The sequence below is a fragment of the Phoenix dactylifera genome, chromosome 16, assembly GCF_051530095.1.
Source record: "Phoenix dactylifera cultivar Ajwa chromosome 16, Ajwa_hap1_PhDact_Kaust_v1.1, whole genome shotgun sequence".
NCBI lineage: Eukaryota > Viridiplantae > Streptophyta > Magnoliopsida > Arecales > Arecaceae > Phoenix > Phoenix dactylifera.
This window is the reverse complement of record NC_143205.1, coordinates 7,217,881-7,241,169: the sequence shown is the minus strand read 5'-3', so window position 1 is coordinate 7,241,169 and position 23,289 is coordinate 7,217,881. Positions and strand designations below refer to the sequence as shown.

At 37.1% G+C, this 23,289-nt stretch overlaps 1 protein-coding gene across 4 annotated transcripts in view; it reads left to right on the top strand.

The window, feature by feature from the left end:
* The window catches only part of LOC103720178 (serine/arginine-rich splicing factor SR34A-like), a 47,211-nt gene extending 28,986 nt beyond the window's left edge, over nt 1-18,225 (top strand). For all 4 annotated transcript variants that reach the window (XM_008809773.5, XM_008809772.6, XM_039118816.3 and 1 more), the window contains 4 exons: nt 3,527-3,612; nt 3,694-3,780; nt 3,894-3,930; nt 17,890-18,225. In XM_008809773.5, coding sequence (XP_008807995.3) covers nt 3,527-3,612; nt 3,694-3,780; nt 3,894-3,921 — 201 coding nt within the window. In that variant the 3' untranslated portion in view covers nt 3,922-3,930; nt 17,890-18,225. The remainder of the gene's footprint in view (nt 1-3,526; nt 3,613-3,693; nt 3,781-3,893; nt 3,931-17,889) is intronic.
* Nucleotides 18,226-23,289: the final 5,064 nt, after the last annotated feature.

Genomic DNA, 23,289 nt, shown 5'->3' with positions numbered 1-23,289 from the left:
GCGGCGGCGTTGTGAGGTTGCTGGCGGCGACTGATGGCAGCGGTGGGCTCAAGTGCGACGACGGGGAGAACCAGCCAACGAAGAATGGTTCCTCTTTTTTTTTTTTTTTCTGGTGCGAGATCCGAGAGAGAGGGGAAGGAGGCAGCAGAAGCTGTTTTGTTTTTTTTTTGTCTAGAATCGAAAGAGGAAGAGAACAGTGGCAACAGTGGAAGAGAAAGAAAAGGGACTGAGGCTTTAGCACAGTGGCAAGCCTGTTAAAGCTCTGACACCAAACTGATGCAGCACTGCTTCGTGAGAGGAGTGGGAGAAAAGAGGAGAGAGGAAAGAGGAGAGAAGAGGATGAAGAAGAACAGAGAAGGGAGATGAGGGGAAAATAGAAGGGAAACAATTTTTTTTGTTATATACATTCATTATCCAGTCAACACATGCACAGACCCATATATAGGGTTACAAAATACAAAAAAGGTCCCTCCAAATAAACTAATCCCAATAAGACCCTAACATAACATAACAATATGTACATATACCCAAGCAACATAACATAAAATAAACTAACATCAAAACAGTCTAGCCATAACGAGAGTGGCTGGACCCTCCTCCTGTGACGATCGTAGACCCGCGTCACAGGCGGTCTGGTACTGGTGTCCACACTAGAAATGATAAGGGGTAAGGTTCGCTGTCTCAACACCGGACCTCATATACCGGTATCATCCTATTATATTGTCGGTACGTGGTTTGATATGATACAATTGTGTATACCAAGTGTCAGTACGGTATGGTTAGCATACTGTTCGGTACCAGTACAGTATGGTATGCTTGGTATGTTATGGTATGCCTGATATGGTACGGTATCGTTTGGTATAACAAACCTTGGCGAGGGGGGCTAAGAGGTCTGGAAGTTGAGAACATGAAAGCTGAGAGTGGGAACTTGAGAACATGAAAGATAATCGGACATACCATTGATAGATTTGGAACAATTTTTACCCTTCCACATTTAATAGCTCAAACCCCTATGACCCCCCACCTACACTCTTGAACACGTGAGGCCATAACTGCAAGCATTAGGAGTTGAAGTTTTTACAAAAGTTCTCATTTTATTTGTGAATCTCTTGTGAATTCCATGATTGTAAAACCGCCAAACTATTTACAGGATCATCCAATTGTGGTTTCATCTGTAAACTCCTTGCAAATCTTTGTGGATTTTTCAAAAATTTGCTGAATCCTGTTACTATGGTTGCAGGAAGATTTATATTGTTTTGTAATACTTTTCGTTACTTTGACGTATGCTTTTTTGATAGCTCCACTTCTCACTCTTGCACCCAATCTTGATGTGGGCAACTGGGAGTTCTTTTTAGTCCCTACAACCATATGTACCACATTGATTAATGCTTCGAAGAGTTAAATAACAACAACTAAGGGGAAAGTATGCCGAAGATTTGCTCTAATGCAGGAATCAGGCCATATCATTGAAAAACATGCAAAAACATCTGTTTACCATAAAGGAACTATAGAGTAACAACTGGAAAGACAAGCACAATTATATTCCTTATCTTTTCTTTTTTTTATTTATATTCGTAAACATATGTCAACTAAGCTTTCCACTATCTTCTACCTAATTTTTGTTATTGATATTCGTAAGATGTGTTTAAGATATTTGGCAGGTAAAAAGAGTCTTAAAGATGTGTTGTCTTGATCTGTTTTCCTTGTTAAATGCTATGTGAGGTGGAAAACTGATTTCTTGGTAGATGGGAGAAGAGTTTGGTTTGCTACCATAAATTTGTAAAGGGGTCGAACAGCATAGTCAATGAGAATGCCATCTCCCTCCAAAAACCACTGTCCCTCCCATTGCATGTTTTCCTTCCATTCCCATGCAAATGAAGTGTTTCTTGCTTTCATTCTAATAGTTCTTCCTGGACTTATAAGGCTGGCAGGTATGTACGAAGCCCATGACCATGTTTGAAACTACTTCCTTGAGATACTAGATGTATGCACGTTCCTTCAAAGATCCAAGTGACAACAATATGTTATTGAATTGTTGGATAAAGTTCTCAAACAGTTTGTGTTAGGAAGCATTCAATATACTTTTAACTTGTAGAATTGAATAGATCTAGCCCTATTTTTATTAAACCACCTCAAAATTCTTTAGGGGCCCGAGCTGCCTTGTGGCAATGTTTTAAAATGAGGTGTATACTGCTACATGCACACCTAGATATGCATAGTCCCTTGATCGCACCTCTGTGTATACATGCAGTTACCATATGTGGTCATATTCCATATGGACTGAATAAGTGATCTGGTTAGCATTGTGTGGCCACATACATGGCCTGCTTAGTACTGCATGACTGCTTATGGGAGCCCACTTGGTATTTTGGAGTCGCATATACTGCCTACTGCTATGTTGATCCATGTTGGTGAAGCAGGTTCAAGCTGATGGTTAGGTTTGATGTGGGTTCTGAGTGAGACTGACATAGGTATTAGAAATATGAATTATGTTATATTATTGTTATTAGGTGTTAGGTATTGAATAATAAGCACTAATTGTTTGGTTGATACTGTTATTAATATTGTTGTTATCCATCCAGAAAGATATTGCTATCATTATTATTGTTATTGTTGTATTTAATATGCTATATTTATTTTAACTAGTTAAAAAATAATAATTGCATATGCGCTGGCATATGTGTTCCGCATACCTCGTATGCACTATGCAATCCTTTGACTGCCCACATACTGCAGCCTCCTTTTAGAACACTACTCTGAAGTGAATTCCATGAATCACTGTCGAAAATTTCAAATTGCTAATATGGCCATGCATTGCTTCATGAAATGGCCTATGTATTAGTTGTCTATGATATTCTGCTATTGTCATTAATATATATTTAGAACTCAACATATTATTTTAGCTAGTGTTCTTTCCCTGGTCATGCTTCTGCACCAGGATTATATTTTACAATTGACCACCTATTTACTATGATCCTGATTTCTCATTCATTTATAGATTAATTGCCTTTCAGAAGCAACCTCGTTTACTCAGCCCTTTATGAACCTTCTGTGTTATATATACCAATACTTGGTGTCTTTTGTGGATTTATTTCAGTTATATTTCATAATTTTGAACAACAGATACCAATGAAAATTTAGTGTCGATTGCCAGTACAATCAACAGTAATGATATCATCATGTCCTAGAATTTTGGTGCTTGTTAAAGTTCAAGTGACATTTACTTTGGTACTACTGGGAGGGGTGAGCTCAACATGAAATTTATTATTTATAGTTTTTGCCACACATTTTGTTGCTTCTGCTCACCAGGAGTTCAATATGTCATCTGTATTTTCTATTTCATGTTTGCTTTCACAAATTCTTTGGTGTGGATTGCATTTCCATAGAAGCATTTTTTTGCTTTAAAAGGTAGAGAAAGACTTTTTTTAAGCAACAACAAACATGCACTAAATCAGACCATGATACTTAAAAATCAAATTTGCCCAATATGATGTTATTTTAATGTCAAAACTTGATCTGTTTTTAGGTAAGAAGCTATGAAGGAAGCATGTCGAGGAGTCGAAGCCAAAGCAGGAGCCCTAGTAGGAGCAGAAGCCCTAGACGGAGTCGGAGGTGAATTCTTACTTTTGCATATCTGCATAGCTGGAGGTCCTCTTTTCATTTACAATTTATTTCATTTTTTTCCCTCTACAGCAAGTCAATGGGAAGGCCTGTCTCTAGATCACCATCAAAATCTGTTTCTCCAAGATCCAGATCTGTTTCTCCTGCCAGATTTTCAAGGTAGTTATAAGTACATATGATAGGTTGTATAAGTTCTGATATTGAAACTTCTATTATTTATTATCAATCAATCTTGCTAATCCCTGCTGTTTTAAAAAAAATTGAATATGCAGATCAAGATCTAGGTCGAGGTCAGGCTGATTGTGACAGGTAATCTCTTCATGTTGCAGTTTTTATGGCCTTATCTACCCTTAACACAATTGCAAAATTTGTGCTGTGAGAGTATATTTTTGGATGCCTTTCAGTTATTGAAGCTTTAATGCAAAACCCAGTCAAATAGTCCTTTCATACAATAGTGTCACATCACACTAGCGATAATTGAGATTAGAAAGACTACTATTTACATTTAGACAGTTTGTTGGATTGGATACAATTATGTTACATAAGCCAAAATGTGAAATAGGTCTTGTTTGACATTATTTAGAGAGTAGAGCTTGTAGAGCTTTTGGCAATAGAGCTTTCACTAGTAAAGCTTTTGATAAAAAGCTGTTTGTTATTTCGTAATAAAATTGGGAAAGTACTTTTATTATTAGGATATGATAATAAAGGTCATTGCATCGTGCTTTCAATTATCCAATTGTATATACTATCAAAAACTGCTATTAAAAAGTAGTAATTTATAAATTTTTTTGTTTTGATATTTTATTAATAAATAAATAATTTTTTATATTTATTAGAATAATAATATATTATAAGATTATTATATTCTTGCTATAATATAATAATAGTGATGATAATATTATAATAATAAATACGATTATATTTATATTATATTATTATTATATTATATTATAATATTGTTAATTAAATAAATTATTTCTTTACATTTAATCCAAATAATAAATAAATTAATTTTTATGGTGATTACGAAATAATAAATCATATTATAATTGCAAACTGGATATTTTTTATTTTAATAGCAATATATATGTTTGACTTTGTTTATGCGGATACAAATGGCAATAAAATTGTTCATATATCTGCAATTAAAAGAAACATAAATGTTCACTGATATTTCTAGATATCCATGTTACAAGCGTAAATAAACAAGTTAATGTTCAAGAAGAGCCATAATACGATTATGCAAAACATCCAACTCATGGTTATTTAATGTTTGACTTTGTTCTGCACTTTGTTCCCGTAGTTCTTCAATCTCTAAACCATCAGGAGGGAGTAGATCCTCATCATCATCATAAGGTTACACTCAAAATTCTTAATTGCATGATTATGGCAATAAAATGATACCAACTTAAATAATTATGGCAATAAAAAGTATTTTAAATTATTTTAAAAAATGTTAATGCTGAGACTCGAACTCAAGTCTCTCGGATGAGATTTTGCCCCAAAAAATAACTTTTGACTTATCTGAAGTAGATTTTTGCCCAAAAGCTCAAAATTGGAGCTTTCCCTAGTAGACCCTGTTCAGCTTTAGGAGCCGAAAAGCTATTTTTAAATTTTTATCAAATACCTCAAAATCATCCAAAAGTGCTTTTAGCACTCCAAGAAGTGTTTTTTGGCCTTATAAAAGCAATGACAGGGCGATAAAGTGAATAATCTCATGATTGGTTGCTAATCATTTTGGATTTTTGCCCCATTCTTGGGGGAAGAAAAATAAAAAAAAAACTTGATTTAGACTTATGCAACTAGATTTGTTCTTGATTCTAAGTTACTGCTTAGTAGTGGATCTTTGTTTCTCTTGATTCATTCATTCATTCAATTGTGCATACATTTTCTTATATTTGCACAGCAAAATGTGCTCTGATCTCTTTAATGCAAGCAAAGAGAAAAGTTATAAAAATCTTAAGAAGAATAATAATCTTAAGAAATGAACTGATATTCCAGATCTATAAAGGCCTTCATGCTCCACAAGTTGTTACCATGAGCATGACCCTCAGCATGTTAGATCCTCAAATCCACCAACATCAGTATATACTGTGCATATAACCTTGAAAAAGTCCTTAACCTTTTTCTTTATTTTATTTTTTAAATTTAATAACAGATTTCCTCTACATATATAACATGTGAGCCAACTTGGATCTGACTTGGTTAGGACATGTGCAACCTATATGTTAGTGATGTGGTTTACATCGGAAGTTTCTATGAATGGTGAGTTCCAAGGAACCAAGGAGACTATGTCCAGGAACCCATATATAGTTGTGCCACATGATCCTACCTTGTGTGTAAATCAAGATGGGCTTGAATCATAGGAGCCGTTGGATGCCCATATTATGGTAGTGGGCTATTCTGGTTTTGTGGGCCAGTAAGGTGAGTTGCGCCAATTTTTTGGGCCAGCAGGCGTGGCCTAGATCTGATAAATTAACTGATTTAAAAATTGGATGGGCTATGGGTCTTATTTTTCCTACGCGGCCTTAGCCATGTACTAACCTGGTCTAAACCAGTTGAACCGTGAATGACCTGATCCAGGGCAACATTGGCTCATCCAAGTCTTGCCTAAAACCCATTGCTATTGTTAATGTTTGTATCAGTGGCATTAGTAGCAACCTTGATTGACACACTCTTACAGCTCTCTCTGCTTGGTATATATCAGTATTCTTTTTTCTATCATACATGGATTAGGTACTTATCTTTATCTTGCATTGGAAAAATCTACCTGATCCACCTGTTTTGAATGCATTGGTTTTGGGATTGGGTCATGCTTGACTCTTTCTGGCCAAAATGATTGGCCCCACAGAAAAATGGGTTGGTCTGGGTCATGCTTCTCCCCCAGTCTGGATGCCTTGTAGTTCTTGATGTAATCATCCATACCTTTTTTCAGTCTAGGTGCGGTGCATGAAATAGGTTGTGACTGGACAGATAATAGAATATTTGCAAAGTTGGGCATTATCATTAGATTGGTAGGTGAGAATTAGTCAGCACTATCAAGTTATTATAGTATCTAGAAGGAATTATAAACATGGTGAGGGAAAAGGAAAATGGCATGCTACACCTGTGACATGCAATTTGGTTTTCCATATTTGTGAAGAGGAATTTAAAGTAGGCTTAATTTTTCGTGCAAAATAAGGTAGGAACATTTTCAAAGGGCATCCCAATGCATGAGGCTAGCTGAATATTAAGGGAAAAGAAAATGGAATGCTCCACCTTTGACATGCAATTTGTTTTTTCGTATTTGTGAAGAGGAATTAGAAGTAGGCATGGCTTTTCTTGATGTGCAAAATAAGGTAAGAACGTTATAAAAAGGGTATCTCTAGTGCATGAGGCTCTCACCTCTGTGGGGTCTGTGAAGGGTCAAATGTATATAGCTTTACCTCGCATGAAGAGAAATTTTTATGTTTTGAACCCATGATGCCTAGCTCACAATGGAGCAACGTTGTTTCTGTGCCAAGGCCCGCCCTCAATAAGGTATGAAATTAAGATCGTAAAGATAAACAGTGCAATAATGATTGAGGGTGCAATTGGTCCTGTTAAATTGGTCTGCATAAATGCTCAAAATTTGTGCCATTCTCGTAGACTCTATAGATGTCCACTTAGTTGTTTCTTAGCCAAGTTATGAAGGTTCAAGGGGCACCGAGATGCCAAGTTCTCTTGTAGCCTAGGTTCAAGGTGCCAATGAGGCACCTGATTTGGTGAAGGCGCCAAATACAACAAAAGAAGAAAAAGGGAAAATACAACAAGGAACTTATAATGTGAACATATCTGACAATATAAATATCATAAACAACACAGATTCATTGACACGTGCAGTGCATATAGAAACACCTAGGTAATTTACTAATTTTAGCCACACCCATATGATGTTGGACAATTACATACCATGGAGACATAGTCATCATATGAGCACATGCCCAAGTTCACGAAAAGTCATAAGCAGAAACACCTGCACAAATACAGGTTACACAATACATACTATGCATAACAGTTATTTATTGATGAAAGCCAGAACTTATTTTAATAATTTGTCTTAGTTAGATATTTATATTTTCCCCCAACTTTGGACAATTTTATATTTACAAGAAACTGGAGCTGAAACCACTAAAGCTGTCAAAACTTGAACTTGTTTGGCCCACTAAAATGCAAAATTAAACCGAAGCTTTGAACCTTGAACCCTTTGCCTATCTAAAATTACATGGAAAAAATCTTGTTAGGCTTTTGGAATCTTGACATCTTAACACTCTTTCACATTTGACACCCTATGAACACATGTTTTGAATCCTCTTTGTTTATCTTAGTTATGGGGAAATGAGTTTATAGGTTCAAGCCTAACAAAGATAAATTAATGTCAAAAGTTACCATGGTACTCCTGTAATGAATTCCCATCCTTGGTTTATTCAAGATCGCCTCTAGGCAATTTTGATTTTAAGAACCAAGTAACTAATTTTCTTTCTTCACGTGTCTCCTAAATAGAAATGCACCAAGATAGATCAACTCAACAAATTAAGTAAAAGCACTACGAGAGTCCTCTTGCTTCTCTTTGTAAGTCCATGTTAGAAACCTGATATACTATGGACGTACACCATCCTGGATTTTTTTCATGTACCACACCATCCTCTAGTTGAAGTTATTGGTAAGTAATTTTGGTTGAAGAAGGTAATTGATATTCCATAGATTGGATTAACATATGGAGGGACAGTTTTTCAAGAGATTCTTGTTGCTCTGATCTTCTGACCAAAAGTATCTATTGACATATATTTTTCAAATCAATTAGTGAAACAGTAGATGCCCTACATGCCAATCGCAATATGTATTGCGAAGGGTTTTTCTTTTTGATTTGTCCAAATCATATACATGACATTTAAATATGAATAAAGGCATTGTGTTTTATCATATGCTGTTGATTATATTTGTGATAAACCCCTTAGATTAGAGCAATGGTTTTGAGGCTATGATGAGATCATACTAGTGAGACCTAAAATCCTAAAATCCTAATCTTAAATATTCCCAGTCATTGGTACATTGAGTCGGGGATCAATGTTTACCGGAAAGACTGGCACGTCTTATGTATGCTCGATGCAGAGGATGATTGATTTCACAAATCATTTGTGTAGAGACACTAATACAAAGATGTGGGTGCTCATTAGAAGAATGAGTTCACTGAATTGACCTACAAAGAGAAATCTTATGAAGTCTTACTTACATGTCAAAAGATGATTCTCTTAGTGGGAGTTGTGCAACTGATCCTATGACCTGAGATCACCATGGTATCTTGTGCACATGAACCCATATTTTGGTTTACACTCATTCATGACAATAAGTTGTGTACGAGGTCTTCTGGATATGGTGAATTGTGTACGAAGATTATGAGTAGGTCAACAATGAATTAATCACTTCTAGTAAGAGAAGATAGCATCCTATTTATTATAATCATATGATAATTCAGAAAGCCTTTGATCAAAGCAGAATAAAAATTAGAAAGAGTTTCTAATGTTTCATTATTTGAATTATCATTAAAAGATTGAGAAAAATATGAATATGAAATTGAGTTTGACATATATTCATACTCATATACATATTTGGGATGCAGTTTGATTAAAGGATTGAATTGCACGGTAACTTGCCACTGAAGGGTATTTTTGGTATTTCCACCAAATTCCATATTTTTCGGGTAGACATGATATGTTGCTAGACGTCAATCTTGTCTTATAGGTTTGATCGAATTAAAGAGTTTAATTCGATCACCAATTAGAAAGGATTCTAATTATTAAGTTCGGGTTCACGCAGTTTGGACTTAAATCGATTAGAAGAGTTCTAATCAAGTTGGGTCAACTCGCACTCACACCTATTGCTGGCTAAGTATGGAACCCAATGGGTCACACACAAAAAAACTTATCAAGGATCTAATTGGATTAGATCATGTTTGCAAGATAAACATCCTAGCTGGTGTTGCAAACCTTAGCTCCTGATTCGAATTGGATTCGAATCTGATTCGAATTGGATTCGAATCTGATTCGAATTGGATTCGAATCTGATTCTTAATTGATCTAATTTGATTAGATCATATTCTAATATGGGTTAGCCAAGAGTTGGCACCTAATTGGCTTGGTTTGAGTCTAATTGGATTAGATTTGATAAATCATTCATTTTTGACCGTTGGATCAACATTTGGATGAAGAGATGGATCAAATGGATGGCGCCATGAATTGGAGCCATTGGATTTTCATCATAGGATGATGGGAGATCATGATGACGTGATGGATATCATTGGGAGGCGTGGTGATGAAAAATAGGTGAAGGAAAGAGAGAATACGTGAAGATTAAATGGATAAGGATGAACCATTTATTTGATCTTATCCATTCCCTCTCTTCTCTCTTCATCACGCCTAAGGGATATGTGGCGCCCTCTTTCATGGCCTTTGGATCATCATCAACCCTTGATGAATGGATAAGGTTGGTTCCTATTTTTCATGCGTGAGAAGAAGGGAAGAGTACGGCGCATTTCATGAAGAGGTGCTTAGGGAATGAAGCGCCATATCATAAGCGCTTGATCTTATCCTAACCACTTTTTGATATGCCCTCTCATCAAATGACGCCTCCGTTGATCTCACGCCCCTCTTCATGCATGAATGGATGGCTACAATGCATCCGTACGCCATCTATAAATAGGGAATGCTCCCGGTGTTTTCTAATTATCGGAAATCAATCCAACTCTCTCTCTCTCATATCCCTTCTTTCTTACATTAGTTTCCTTCTTTCTAGGATTGCTTCTAGGGTGTCCTAATCCAAGACAAGGTGGTCTTCTTTAGGACAAAAGAATTAGAAGTGATTTTAGAAGGTGAAAGAAAATTAGAGAGGAAAGAAAGCAAGCCAATTGAGTTCTTTAGAAGAATTCTGCATTAAGGATCAAAAGTCTTTGGAGCTAAAGTCTTGATCAAGTTTTTCGTGTGGATCACCATTGGAGGGCGGACACTTGGACGCCTCGTGGAGATTGTACACTTTGGATTAGCGTTTGAGGTATTTTACTAATTCTGCATTTATATTATATCATTTGATTGTAATCATTAAGGTGATCTAGGCTTAAAAGGGTTTCATGCATAGGGACTTTATTAAGAAAATTTTAAAATTCCTAGCTTCCGCTGCGCATTATAACATGCTAGAACCCTTCAGTGGTATCAGAGCCGTCCTTAGTTGGTTCAATCAAATAATGCATGATGTATGATTATTAATTTACTATGAGATAGTAATGTCGTATGCTTAATGAAATGCTGAAATATATGATTCATATATGATGTGATATGTAATAAAATGTCATGATATGAAATTTTCCATATGAAGATATGTTGAAGCATGTTAATTGATTCAATCAATTGCTTATAATTTATACATGCTATGAGATAGCCATGATGCATGATAGTTTATTTTAGACATGTTAAATATATGTTACAATTAAAGAATGTGCTAGAGACTAGTAAGCCCTCAATAAAAATTATATTAAGTCATAGTGTTGAAAAACTTTGAGCTAACCCATTCTAGAACAATTAATCTAATTGGTGTCTAAGGAAAGCACTAAAGGTGGTTCTCTAATTAGGACCTTACTCTCTGAGTAAGGGGAGCCTCCCACCTGCTTACCTGGCCAATTGTTTGATTACCTATTATGGATAAGCTTAATATTTATATAACACTATTGATAGCCTTCCTTCATGCCTCGACATTATTATGTCAAGATCCATGCTAGTTTGTTGTGCTAACACAAGGCTTGCTATGGGGACTGATTTTATATTGTCTTGGTGCATTAAGATGCTTATGGCATATTTTAATATATTGCTTTGTTGTGCAACCATAAGGGCAATATTATTCGAATATGACTATATGGAAATGAAGGGTTTGACTTAACTAAAACATTATTGTTTGTTGTGCTAACACAAGGCAATAAGTGTTTTAAGAGGACAAGATAAAGTTGAGAATTGCATGAGATGCAACTGGAAAGAGTTTCCTACCTTTGAACTCATAAGAGTTTGTTGTGTAACCACAAGGCTTTTTATGATGAATCAGGATCTCAACCCTACTAAGAAAAATTATATTTTCACGTTTATCATAGGAGAGGGCTATGATATTCGATAAAAATAGTAGGAGACAAATTAGATTAAAGTCCTAGTCTAATTACATATGTGTCATCATGATTGGTCTGCTTATGTTAGTTTTGTTCTTTATATATGTAGAATAAAATTCTGCATAAATGGCTTCTTCACTTTCACTAAGAGGCATCTTAGATGCCAACAAGTTGACTGGTCCAAACTATGTGGACTGGTTGAGGAATTTAAAGATAGTACTCACTCAGGAGAAAATTTCCTATATACTTGAAACCCCTGATCTTGGATCAATAGGGGATGATGCTACTAAAAGTAGTAAGATAAAGAGGAAGAAAGGAAAGAAAATCTTCGGATCAAGTACCTGTTTCCATTGCGGTAAAGCTGGCCACTGGAAAAGGAATTGCAAGAGTTTTCTTGCAACTGTAAAGCCTGATGCAAGAGTTGCATTAGAAGGTATGTTTATGTTACATGCCAGTTGGTCATTAAGTTCTTCAAATTCAAATTCATGGGTATTGGATACCGGCTGTGGTTTTCATATATGCAAGTCATTGCATGGACTACAGAGAATTAGAAGTTTGAAGAAAGGTGACTTCGAGCTGTATGGCGCTGGAGGAAAGTCCATCCAGGCTGAAGCTGTTGGAACCTACAACTTAGAGTTACCTTCGGGAAAGCTCCTACAATTAGAAGATTGTTATTACATGCCCAAGATTATTAGAAATGTAATTTCTATTCCTTTGTTATTAAAGAAAGGATTTGAGATTAATGGAAAAGGCAATGGTTGCTCTATTTCTTTTTCTAATAAGCATCTTTGTAATGGCATTATGGAAAATGGTCTTCTAGTTCTATCCCTTAATGACAATATTTATCATATTGATAAAAGTAATAAAAGAAAGAGAGAAGAGATGAATAATACCCTCCTTTGGCATTGCCGTCTAGGTCATATTAGTGAGTCAAGAATACACAAGTTATACAAAGGAGAGTTCTTTGATCCTTATGATTATGAATCATTAGGAACTTGTGAATCTTGTCTTATGGAAAAAATGACCAAATCTCCATTCACTAGACATGAAGAAAGGGCAAGTGAGTTATTAGGACTTATACATACAGATGTATATGGTCCTATGACAACTCCAGCTAGAGGTGGATACTCTTACTTCATCACATTCACTGATGATTTATCAAGGTTCGGATTTGTGTATCTTATGAAACATAAATCTGAAGCCTTTGATAAATTTAAAGAGTATCAAAGTATGGTTGAAATACAAACTGAAAAGTGTATTAAAATCCTTCGATTTGATCGAGGAGGTGAATACCTTTCTAGTGAGTTTTTAAATCATCTTAAAGAAAAGGGTATTCTCTCTGAATGGACACCTCCGTATACGCCACAATTAAATGGTGTAGCTGAACGGAGGAATCGTACTCTATTAGATATGGTAAGGTCCATGATGTGCTTTACAGATCTTTCTATTTTCTTCTAGGGTTTTGCCTTAGAAACTGCCACATATGTGCTAAACAGGATACCTTCAAAATCTGTATCTAGTACTCCATATGAGATATGGAGAGGTAGGAAGCCCAATCTTAAATATTTTAAAATATAGGGCTGCCAAGCATATGTCAAAAGAAATTTTGGACATAAGCTAAGTGCTAGATCAGATAAATGTACATTTATAGGTTATTCCAAAGAAAGTATTGGATATCTCTTCTATCACCCTACTGAATAAAAGGTATTTGTTAGTAGACATGCCACTTTCTTAGAAAAAGAGTTTATCTTAGAAAAGGGCAGTGAAAGAAGAATTGAACTTAATGAAGTTCAAGACCTACAAATAGAAACACAAGAAATTCTTCAACCAGATGTACCCATAAATGAGGTACAACCACAACACACATCTCCTCTCCGAAGGTCAAAAAGAGTGCAAAGAGCACCTGAGAGATATGGGTTCATCATTGAGAATGATGAAGCCCACATTGTTCAGAATAATGATCCTCTAACCTATTCGGAAGCTGTCATGAGTAGTGACTCTGACAAATGGCTAGAAGCCATGAAATCCGAAATAGATTCTATGTATACCAACCAAGTATGGACTTTGGTTGATGCACCAGAGGGTGTAAACCCTATATATTGCAAATGGGTCTATAAGAAAAAGATTGGAGCAGATGGCCAAGTAGAAACCTACAAGGCTAGATTGGTGGCAAAAGGTTCAGGCAAAAGCAAGGAATTGACTATGATGAAACTTTTTCACTAGTAGCTATGCTCAAATCTATTCGGATTTTGCTTGCAATAGCTGCATACTATGATTATGAAATCTGGCAGATCGATGTCAAAACCGTCTTCCTTAATGGTCATCTTGAGGAAGAGGTTTACATGACACAGCCAGAAGGATTTATCTCAAGTAAGAGAGCAAATCAAGTATGCAAGCTTAAGAGATCCATTTATGGATTAAAGCAAGCATCGAGGAGTTGGAACATCCGTTTTGATATAATAGTCAAAGAGTTTGGTTTTATCAAAAATGTGGATGAACCATGTGTGTACAAGAAGACTAGTGGGAGTGCCATTGTCTTCTTAATATTGTATGTAGATGACATATTGATCATTGGAAATGATATTCCAATGTTACAATCGGTCAAGACTTGGCTATCAAAAAGCTTTTCCATGAAAGACTTGGGAGAAGCATCCTATATACTTGGTATAAAGATCTATAGGGATAGATCTAAAAGGATGTTAGGCTTGTCCCAGTCTAGGTACATAGATCATGTGTTGAAAAGATTCAGCATGGAAGGAAGTAAAAGAGGTTACTTGCCTATGAATCATGGCATACGTCTCTCTAAGAAGATGTCTCCTAAGACATCTGAAGAGAGAAATAGAATGAATTCTATTCCCTATGCTTCGGCAGTAGGATCGATTATGTATGCTATGCTATGTACTAGGCCTGATGTTGCTTATGCCTTAGGCATAACAAGCAGATTCCAGGCTGATCCAGGAGAGGATCATTGGATAGCTGTGAAAAATATTCTTAAGTACTTGAGAAGAACTAAAGATATTTTTCTAGTTTATGGAGGATCTGAGTTGAAACTAGAAGAATTTTCTGATTCTAGTTTTCAGTCAGATCCAGATGATAGCAAGTCCACTTCAGGGTATGTCTTTACCCTAAATGGTGGTGCAAGTGAGCTGGAAGAGTTCCAAACAGCAAACTGTAGCTGACTCAACTACTGAGGCAGAATACATTGCTGTAAGTGAAGCCGCTAAGGAAGCTGTCTGGATGAAGAAGTTCATCTCTGAGTTAGGAGTAGTTCCTGAGATTGCTGGACCAGTCCCAGTTTATTGTGATAACACTGGAGCTGTTGCTCAAGCGAAGGAACCAAGGTCTCATCACAAATCCAAGCACATTCTAAGATGCTTCCATCTTGTTCGAGAGATTATCGAGAGACAAGACATAGTCATTGAACGAGTAGACACAAAGAACAACCTGGCAGACTCGTTCACTAAAGCTCTACCACAACAGCAGTTCGATCGCCGCCTCGATTGTATGGGGATGAAATATAAGAGCGATTGGCTTTAGTGCAAGTGGGAGATTGAAAGAGTAGATGCCCTACAAGCCAATCGCAATATGTATTGCGAAGGGTTTTTCTTTTTGATTTGTCCAAATCATATACATGACATTTAAATATGAATAAAGGCATTGTGTTTTATCATATGATGTTGATTATATTTGTGATAAACCCCTTAGATTAGAGCAATGGTTTTGAGGCTATGATGAGATCATACTAGTGAGACCTAAAACCCTAAAATCCTAATCTTAAATATTTTCAGTCATTGGTACATTGAGTCGGGGATCAATGTTTACCGGAAAGACTGGCACGTCTTATGTATGCTCGATGCAGAGGATGATTGATTTCACAAATCATTTGTGTAGAGACACTAATACAAAGATGTGGGTGCTCATTAGAAGAATGAGTTCACTGAATTGACCTACAAAGAGAAATCTTATGAAGTCTTACTTACATGTCAAAAGATGATTCTCTTAGTGGGAGTTGTGCAACTGATCCTATGACCTGAGATCACCATGGTATCTTGTGCACATGAACCCATATTTTGGTTTACACTCATTCATGACAATAAGTTGTGTACGAGGTCTTCTGGATATGGTGAATTGTGTACGAAGATTATGAGTAGGTCAACAAGAAATTAATCACTTCTAGTAAGAGAAGATAGCATCCTATTTATTCTAATCATATGATAATTCAGAAAGCCTTTGATCAAAGCAGAATGAAAATTAGAAAGAGTTTCTAATGTTTCATTATTTGAATTATCATTAAAAGATTGAGAAAAATATGAATATGAAATTGAGTTTGACATATATTCATACTCATATACATATTTGGGATGCAGTTTGATTAAAGGATTGAATTGCACGGTAACTTGCCACTGAAGGGTATTTTTGGTATTTCTACCAAATTCCATATTTTCCGGGTAGACATGATATGTTGCTAGACGTCAATCTTGTCTTATAGGTTTGATCAATTAAAGAGTTTAATTCGATCACCAATTAGAAAGGATTCTAATTGTTAAGTTCGGGTTCGCGCAGTTTGGACTTAAATCGATTAGAAGAGTTCTAATCAAGTTGGGTCAACTTGCACTCACACCCATTGCTGGCTAAGTATGGAACCCAATGGGTCACACACAAGAAAACTTATCAAGGATCTAATTGGATTAGATCATGTTTGCAAGATAAACATCCTAGCAGATGTTGCAAACCTTAGCTCCTGATTCGAATTGGATTCGAATCTGATTCGAATTGGATTCGAATCTGATTCGAATTGGAATCGAATCTGATTCGAATTGGATCGAATCTGATTCGAATTGGATTCGAATCTGATTCTTAATTGATCTAATTTGATTAGATCATATTCTAATATGGGTTAGCCAAGAGTTGGCACCTAATTGGCTTGGTTTGAGTCTAATTGGATTAGATTTGATAAATCATTCATTTTTGACCATTGGATCAACATTTGGATGAAGAGATGGATCAAATAGATGGCGCCATGAATTGGAGCCATTGGATTTTCATCATAGGATGATGGGAGATCATGATGACGTGATGGATATCATTGGGAGGCGTGGTGATGAAAAATAGGTGAAGGAAAGAGAGAGAATACGTGAAGATTAAATGGATAAGGATGAACCATTTATTTGATCTTATCCATTCTCTCTCTTCTCTCTTCATCACGCCTAAGGGATATGTGGCGCCCTCTTTCATGGCCTTTGGATCATCATTAACCCTTGATGAATGGATAAGGTTGGTTCCTATTTTTCATGCATGAGAAGAAGGGAAGAGTACGGCGCATTTCATGAAGAGGTGCTTAGGGAATGAAGCGCCATATCATAAGCGTTTGATCTCATCCTAACCACTTTTTGATATGCCCTCTCATCAAATGACGCCTCCGTTGATCTCACGCCCCTCTTCATGCATGAATGGATGGCTACAATGCATCCGTACGCCATCTATAAATAGGGAATGCTCCCGGTGTTTTCTAATTATCGGAAATCAATCCAACTCTCTCTCTCTCTCTCATATTCCTTCTTTCTTACATTAGTTTCCTTCTTTCTAGGATTGCTTCTAGGGTGTCCTAATCCAAGACAAGGTGGTCTTCTTTAGGACAAAAGAATTAGAAGTGATTTTAGAAGGTGAAAGAAAATTAGAGGAAAGAAAGCAAGCCAATTGAGTTCTTTAGAAGAATTCTGCATTAAGGATCAAAAGTCTTTGGAGCTAAATTCTTGATCAAGTTTTTCGTGTGGATCACCATTGGAGGGCGGACACTTGGACGCCTCGTGGAGATTGTACACTTTGGATTAGCGTTTGAGGTATTCTACTAATTCTGCATTTATATTATATCATTTGATTGTAATCATTAAGGTGATCTAGGCTTAAAAGGGTTTCATGCATAGGGACTTTATTAAGAAAATTTTAAAATTCCTAGCTTCCGCTGCGCATTATAACATGCTAGAACCCTTCAATTAGTACATATGTTTTTCCTTTAAGCTTTTATTTATCTCACAAGTTTCTAATCCAAGCTTGTTAACGCCACTAATGATCTTGTGTTTTTTGGTTTTCCTGGTGTCATGATGCAGGAAATTGTTCAGGTGCAGTCAGGCACTGTGCAGTGCTCGGGACTCTTGTTTTGCGTTATTCTACTTGAAAGTTATCAATGGTTGCTATTGCTTCATGGCAGCCATGTTGTATGGAGGTGACACTTAGTTTTCAGGTTATCAGTATTCGGGTGGATCTACTTTCTGAAATGTGACAGAGAAGTTAGCTTTTGGTAACTTTGATCTTGAAATACTAGGCTATCACAATTATGTTCTTTTTAACTCTATTCTGTGAATCTTCTCAACTAAGTGATCAGCATATCCAAATGATGTATTATGAAACGATTGATAAGTTAGAATGCATTATTTTGCTAGTCATATTTACTCTTCAGGATAGTATGGTCTATTCAATAGCTTGAGCTCATTTGAATGGATGTTACTGAAGGGTTTTGTAAGGTATATGGAAGTAGCTCTCCTGACATGGAGTGGAGAGTAAAATATAGCAATGTGGCCATCATATCCGATGATTGTGCTACTTGGAGACTCAAAATTTGGAACTTCCCATTGAAGAGTTCAGACATTGGTTGTTCATGATGTTTCACGAACCAATCTTTTTCAAGGTTACGGATAGGTAATCTGCTAGATATATACGGTTTGCACGTATTCTTTATTTCATTGTATTTGGGACTGTGCAATCTTCGCATATTATGAAATGGCCAGCCATCTTACGGACAAAATGGATCAGTCATAGAGTCATCTTTCTGCACTCAGAATGCTGAAACAGGTGCTCTTTTTTTTTCTTTTGAATGTTGGAACTGAAGGATGATTCCAGCTACTCTCTCACTATTTTGGACTGCTGGGTTAAAGTATTTTCAAATTGACTATTGGATTCTAATAGGCATGCTTTGGAACTTTAGTTTTTCCTTTGAGGTGACTGTCGGGTTCTGTAGCTTATGACTATTTGGTATTCAACTGTTACTAGGCACAACCCTTCATTTTTAATATGAAAGAGAGCTGTATTTTTTTGTGTAGAAATCTGTGTAAATCTCCCTCTCCCTTTTTGTATCTACCGACCTCCTTAAAAATCTTTTATTAAGTTTCATTTCTTTGTTCATATTTAACTTTGCTATTCTGTTTTATAAATCAACAGGGTATTGTAGTATCTGGGACTATGATATGGTAGTTTATCTGCATCTATGATCTGGTGAAAATCCTGCCTTTAGAATAGCTCTATACTTGGCATGTCTTGCTCATTTTATTTTAATTCCTTTCGTTTCTTTGTCCATGTGTGATTTTTTCTGTGGTTTCACCATTGCAACACTTCATGCCACTTTCTTGGGATTGAGGCATAAGGCTTGGTATATGGTTTGAGAAGGAAATTGAAGCATATGAAAAGAAAGTGTTAGAAGATTGAAGAAAAAGCAAGCTTCAGCCTATTTAGATGTGCCGGGGATGAATACTCAATATTAAAGGTGGAATGCATGAAGAGATGGTTATGATCGATACGATCTAAAATCTTTGACATAAACACTTGTAATTGTTTTATTCTGAACGCAAGTCGTCCTGGTACAAGAGACGGCATTTGAAAAAATCTTAGCTCATCCTAATGTTGTTTTGCAAGGGTTTGGAAATTTAGTTGCCCCATCGTTAGGAAATGCATACCCTTCCAAATGAACATGGTAAATCTGAAACCCCATTAATTCTTTTGTAGTAGGTCATGGCGTAGTGATATCTTGTCAGAGGAATAAAGGTAAAAGCTTATATTTTGTTGTTAATAAATAAACCATTCCAACCTGGATATCTAGAACTTTGATGTAACTCTCGCATTATTAAATGCTAGGTGGACATGGGGAGCCGAGCTTGTATATTTATATTAGATGGAGTTCCAATGGTCCAACCTAGAAATATGCGATCCGTGTTATATGGTGCTATGTAGTCTTCTAGATTTATATTGTGAACCGAGCTTCCATGTAGATATGACTCCTATTTTGAAGCCAATATAATTTCTGTTATTCACTTCCAATAGTTCGAGTTAACTCAATGAATATTTCCTATGCAACATGTTCATCAAATGCCTTATTAGCAATGCATGTTTTAATTTTTGATGCACAAATATGTTGACAATCTTGACAAAATTGTAGGCTTCATGTTCTTTAATCTTATAATTTCTAGTATAGACGTTAGATCAAGTCTTAAGGAGATCTTTTTTTGATGCTACCTGTTGTAGAATTTCAATTGACTATAGAAAGTCAAAAATATCAAGGAAAAATGGTCCTCGTGAGCAAAAGATGGAAGCAAAATTAAATATCATCTGCTCCTTTGTATCTGCACAAATAAATGTTGTGCGAATTAGTGTCTATGTTAAGCAAAGTATACTGAAGTTTTAAAAAAATTAGGGTACGGCTAGCCAAAAGTCCAAGCCAACTAAACAGAATTTCTATCTTATTGTGTCATAAAACTAGCTAGTTCAATAGTCACTGAAAATTTTAAATAAATTACATCATAAAGAAGTAACTTTAGGCAGCTAGCTGCAGCTAATTGACACTGGCTAGAAAAGTACAAGCATTCAAAAAAAAAAAAAATCCAAATTTTAAGTGCAAACAAAATGTAAGAACTTAAATATCAAGCATTGAAGATACGGCAGATTGGCATTTATATGTTTATGTCGTGCTATGCCAATGTATGCCATGCTATGCCAATGTATGGCATGCAATGGCATTACAATGCCAAAGGCGTTGGCTCGCAGCCACAGTGCCAGCCTTAGAAAAACATCAATAGCAACTCTTTCTTGTGATGTTTGTAGATTGATCTCTTTTAGATTTTCCTGCCAAACAAGATTTTTTATAATAGACAGCAAGTATCAGATGTTAAAGTGTGTGGAGACCCAAGGTGTTTTAGTTTACACGTGGATGCTTCTACAGGTTTCAGCAGCAATGGAGTTGACCCCAGCAATTTCGGAGTCGACTCGCACTGTACCGGAGTCGACTCGAGATTGGTCCAGATTTTGGATGTTTTTATCTCGTCTGAGAGAGTCGACTTGCTCTGCGATGGAGTCGACTCGCGCCATGTTGGAGTCAACTCGCACTGTGCCAGAGTCAACTCGAACTTTGTCTAGATTTCAGATGTTTCTGTTTCATATGAGAGAGAGTTGACTCGCGTTGCAATGGAGTCGACTCGAGGTTGGGGAGTCGATTCAAGCACTTTAGGAGTCGACTCCAGGTCGGACGGGATTTACGGAAATTTACTAAAATAGGCGAAAAGGAGTGCTATTTTTGGGATCTCAAGAATATAAATTCGTGGCCAAAAACTCTGGGTACATAAATGGTTGTGATGGCCAGGGTTACAAACCAGAGAGAGACATAAAACGTGAGAGATTGAGAGGAAGATTTTTCTTCTATAAAAGAAAGAAGTTTGTTTCTCCTTTGTTTGAGCAATCGGTTTGTGATTGACTCAAGATTATGCTCTTCGTTGTAATTGTTCTACTGCAATAGAATCGGGCGGTCTTGAGGAAGTAGGCAAGTTTTGCCGAACCTCGATAAATTCTAGTGTGTCTTGTTAACTGTCTTTCATAGTGTTTTGTTTCGTATTGTTTCTCATCTCGTACAAGGTGTAAAATCCTGTGGTTCCGCGTTAGGATTGTCCTCCCCAATAAGTGGTCGAAATCTGCTAGGGATTCTGGGCTCTCCTTGTTTGTTCATCTTCAAATGAGTGGTATCTGAGCATACCACGGTTTCTAACAACTGGTATTAGAGCGCAAGGTTCATTATATATGGCGAGCGAAGGCAAGATGGAGATCGAGAAGTTCAACGGTGCAAACTTTGGGTTCTAGAAGATACAAATAGAGGACTACCTTTACCAAAAGGATCTCCATTTACCTCTCGGAGGGAAGGCACAAAAACTAGAAAAGATGTCCGACGTGGATTGGGAAGTCTTCGATTGGAAGGCGCTTGGCACAATCAGGATAACTCTCTCTCCACAGGTTGTGTTCAACATAAAGAATGAAAAGTCGACGATGGATTTGATGGCAACATTGTCAAAGATGTACGAGAAACTATCGGTATCAAATAAGGTCTTTCTCATAAAGAGGCTGTTCAATTTGCGCATGAAGAACGGCGGTAGCGTGGTGGAGTACCTCAACGACTTCAATGGACTCACGGCTTAGTTGGAATCAGTGGAGATCAGTTTCGACGATGAGATTCGGATGTTGCTGATTCTGTCTGGATTATCAGATAGCTGGGAAGGCCTGGTGATGGCAGTAAGCAACTCGTCGCTGACGGGTAAGCTGAAGTTCGATGACGTAATCGGAGTGCTGGAACTGCGGTAAGAAATGACACTTTAGGAGGGACTGCAAAGCTCTCTTAAAGGGAAGCAAGGCGACCACACGGAAGGAATCAGCGGAGATTCGGCCAATCTTGCTGAAGGTAGTGATTCTGATACCCTAGTCCTATCTTTGTTTACCGGTGATGAGTCTTGGATGATATACTCAAGTGCGTCTTTCCATGCTACATCCCAAAAGAAATTTTTCAGAGGATATCAGATTGATGACTTCTGCACAGTCTATCTAGGGGATGGAGAGCCTTGCAATATCGAAGGAAAGGGAAATGTGGAAGTAAAGATCAATGGTGGTACTTCACTAGAGTTGAATGACGTGAGACACGTACCTCGGCTACAAAGGAATCTGATTTCTATTGGATAGTTAGCGAGCGATGGGTATTGTTGTCGGAGCCCACGCCGGAACCCACTCACACCAGCGCCGCCACCGACGTCGGACAAGCAAGAGAGATACAAACGGATAAGCACTCTCTCGCTCCCTCGACTCCGGACTCAAGGATCACCTCTTCGCTCCGCCTACGAAGGGCAAAAGATTACCCCTTGGTATCAGTAGGGTAAAACACTTGAGCACCGCAACGGATTATCAAAGATCAAAGGAAGAAGAAGGAAGAAAATAGCAAAGCAAACACAAAGATGTAACGAGGTTCGGCTACAAATAGCCTACGTCCTCCACCGCTCCAAATCTCAATAAGGATAAACTGATTACAGAGATAGCACACACCCGAACGATCACAAGCGATCGATCTACAAGAGATTCACACAGAATTCCCCTTGCACAAGAAGTAGGATCCCAATCCTCTTCTTCTCTAGAACCCTAGCCTCACAAACAAGAGTCTCTCTCAAAATACGGCCAATCCTATTACCCTAGGGCTCTCATGAGTCCTATATATAGTCTCAAGACCTTCAGATGATCATAGCCGTCGAAACGCCAACAAAACACCAAAAGAAAAAACTCATCCGTATGATTTCCCGCGAGCCCGAGTCGACTCGGCTGAAGTCCGAGTCGACTCTGGCACGTCTGGACAATTTCCAGTTTAACTGGCACGATCTCGAGTCGACTCCACTGTATCTCGAGTCGACTCGACGATGCTCCGAGTCGACTCGACTGTA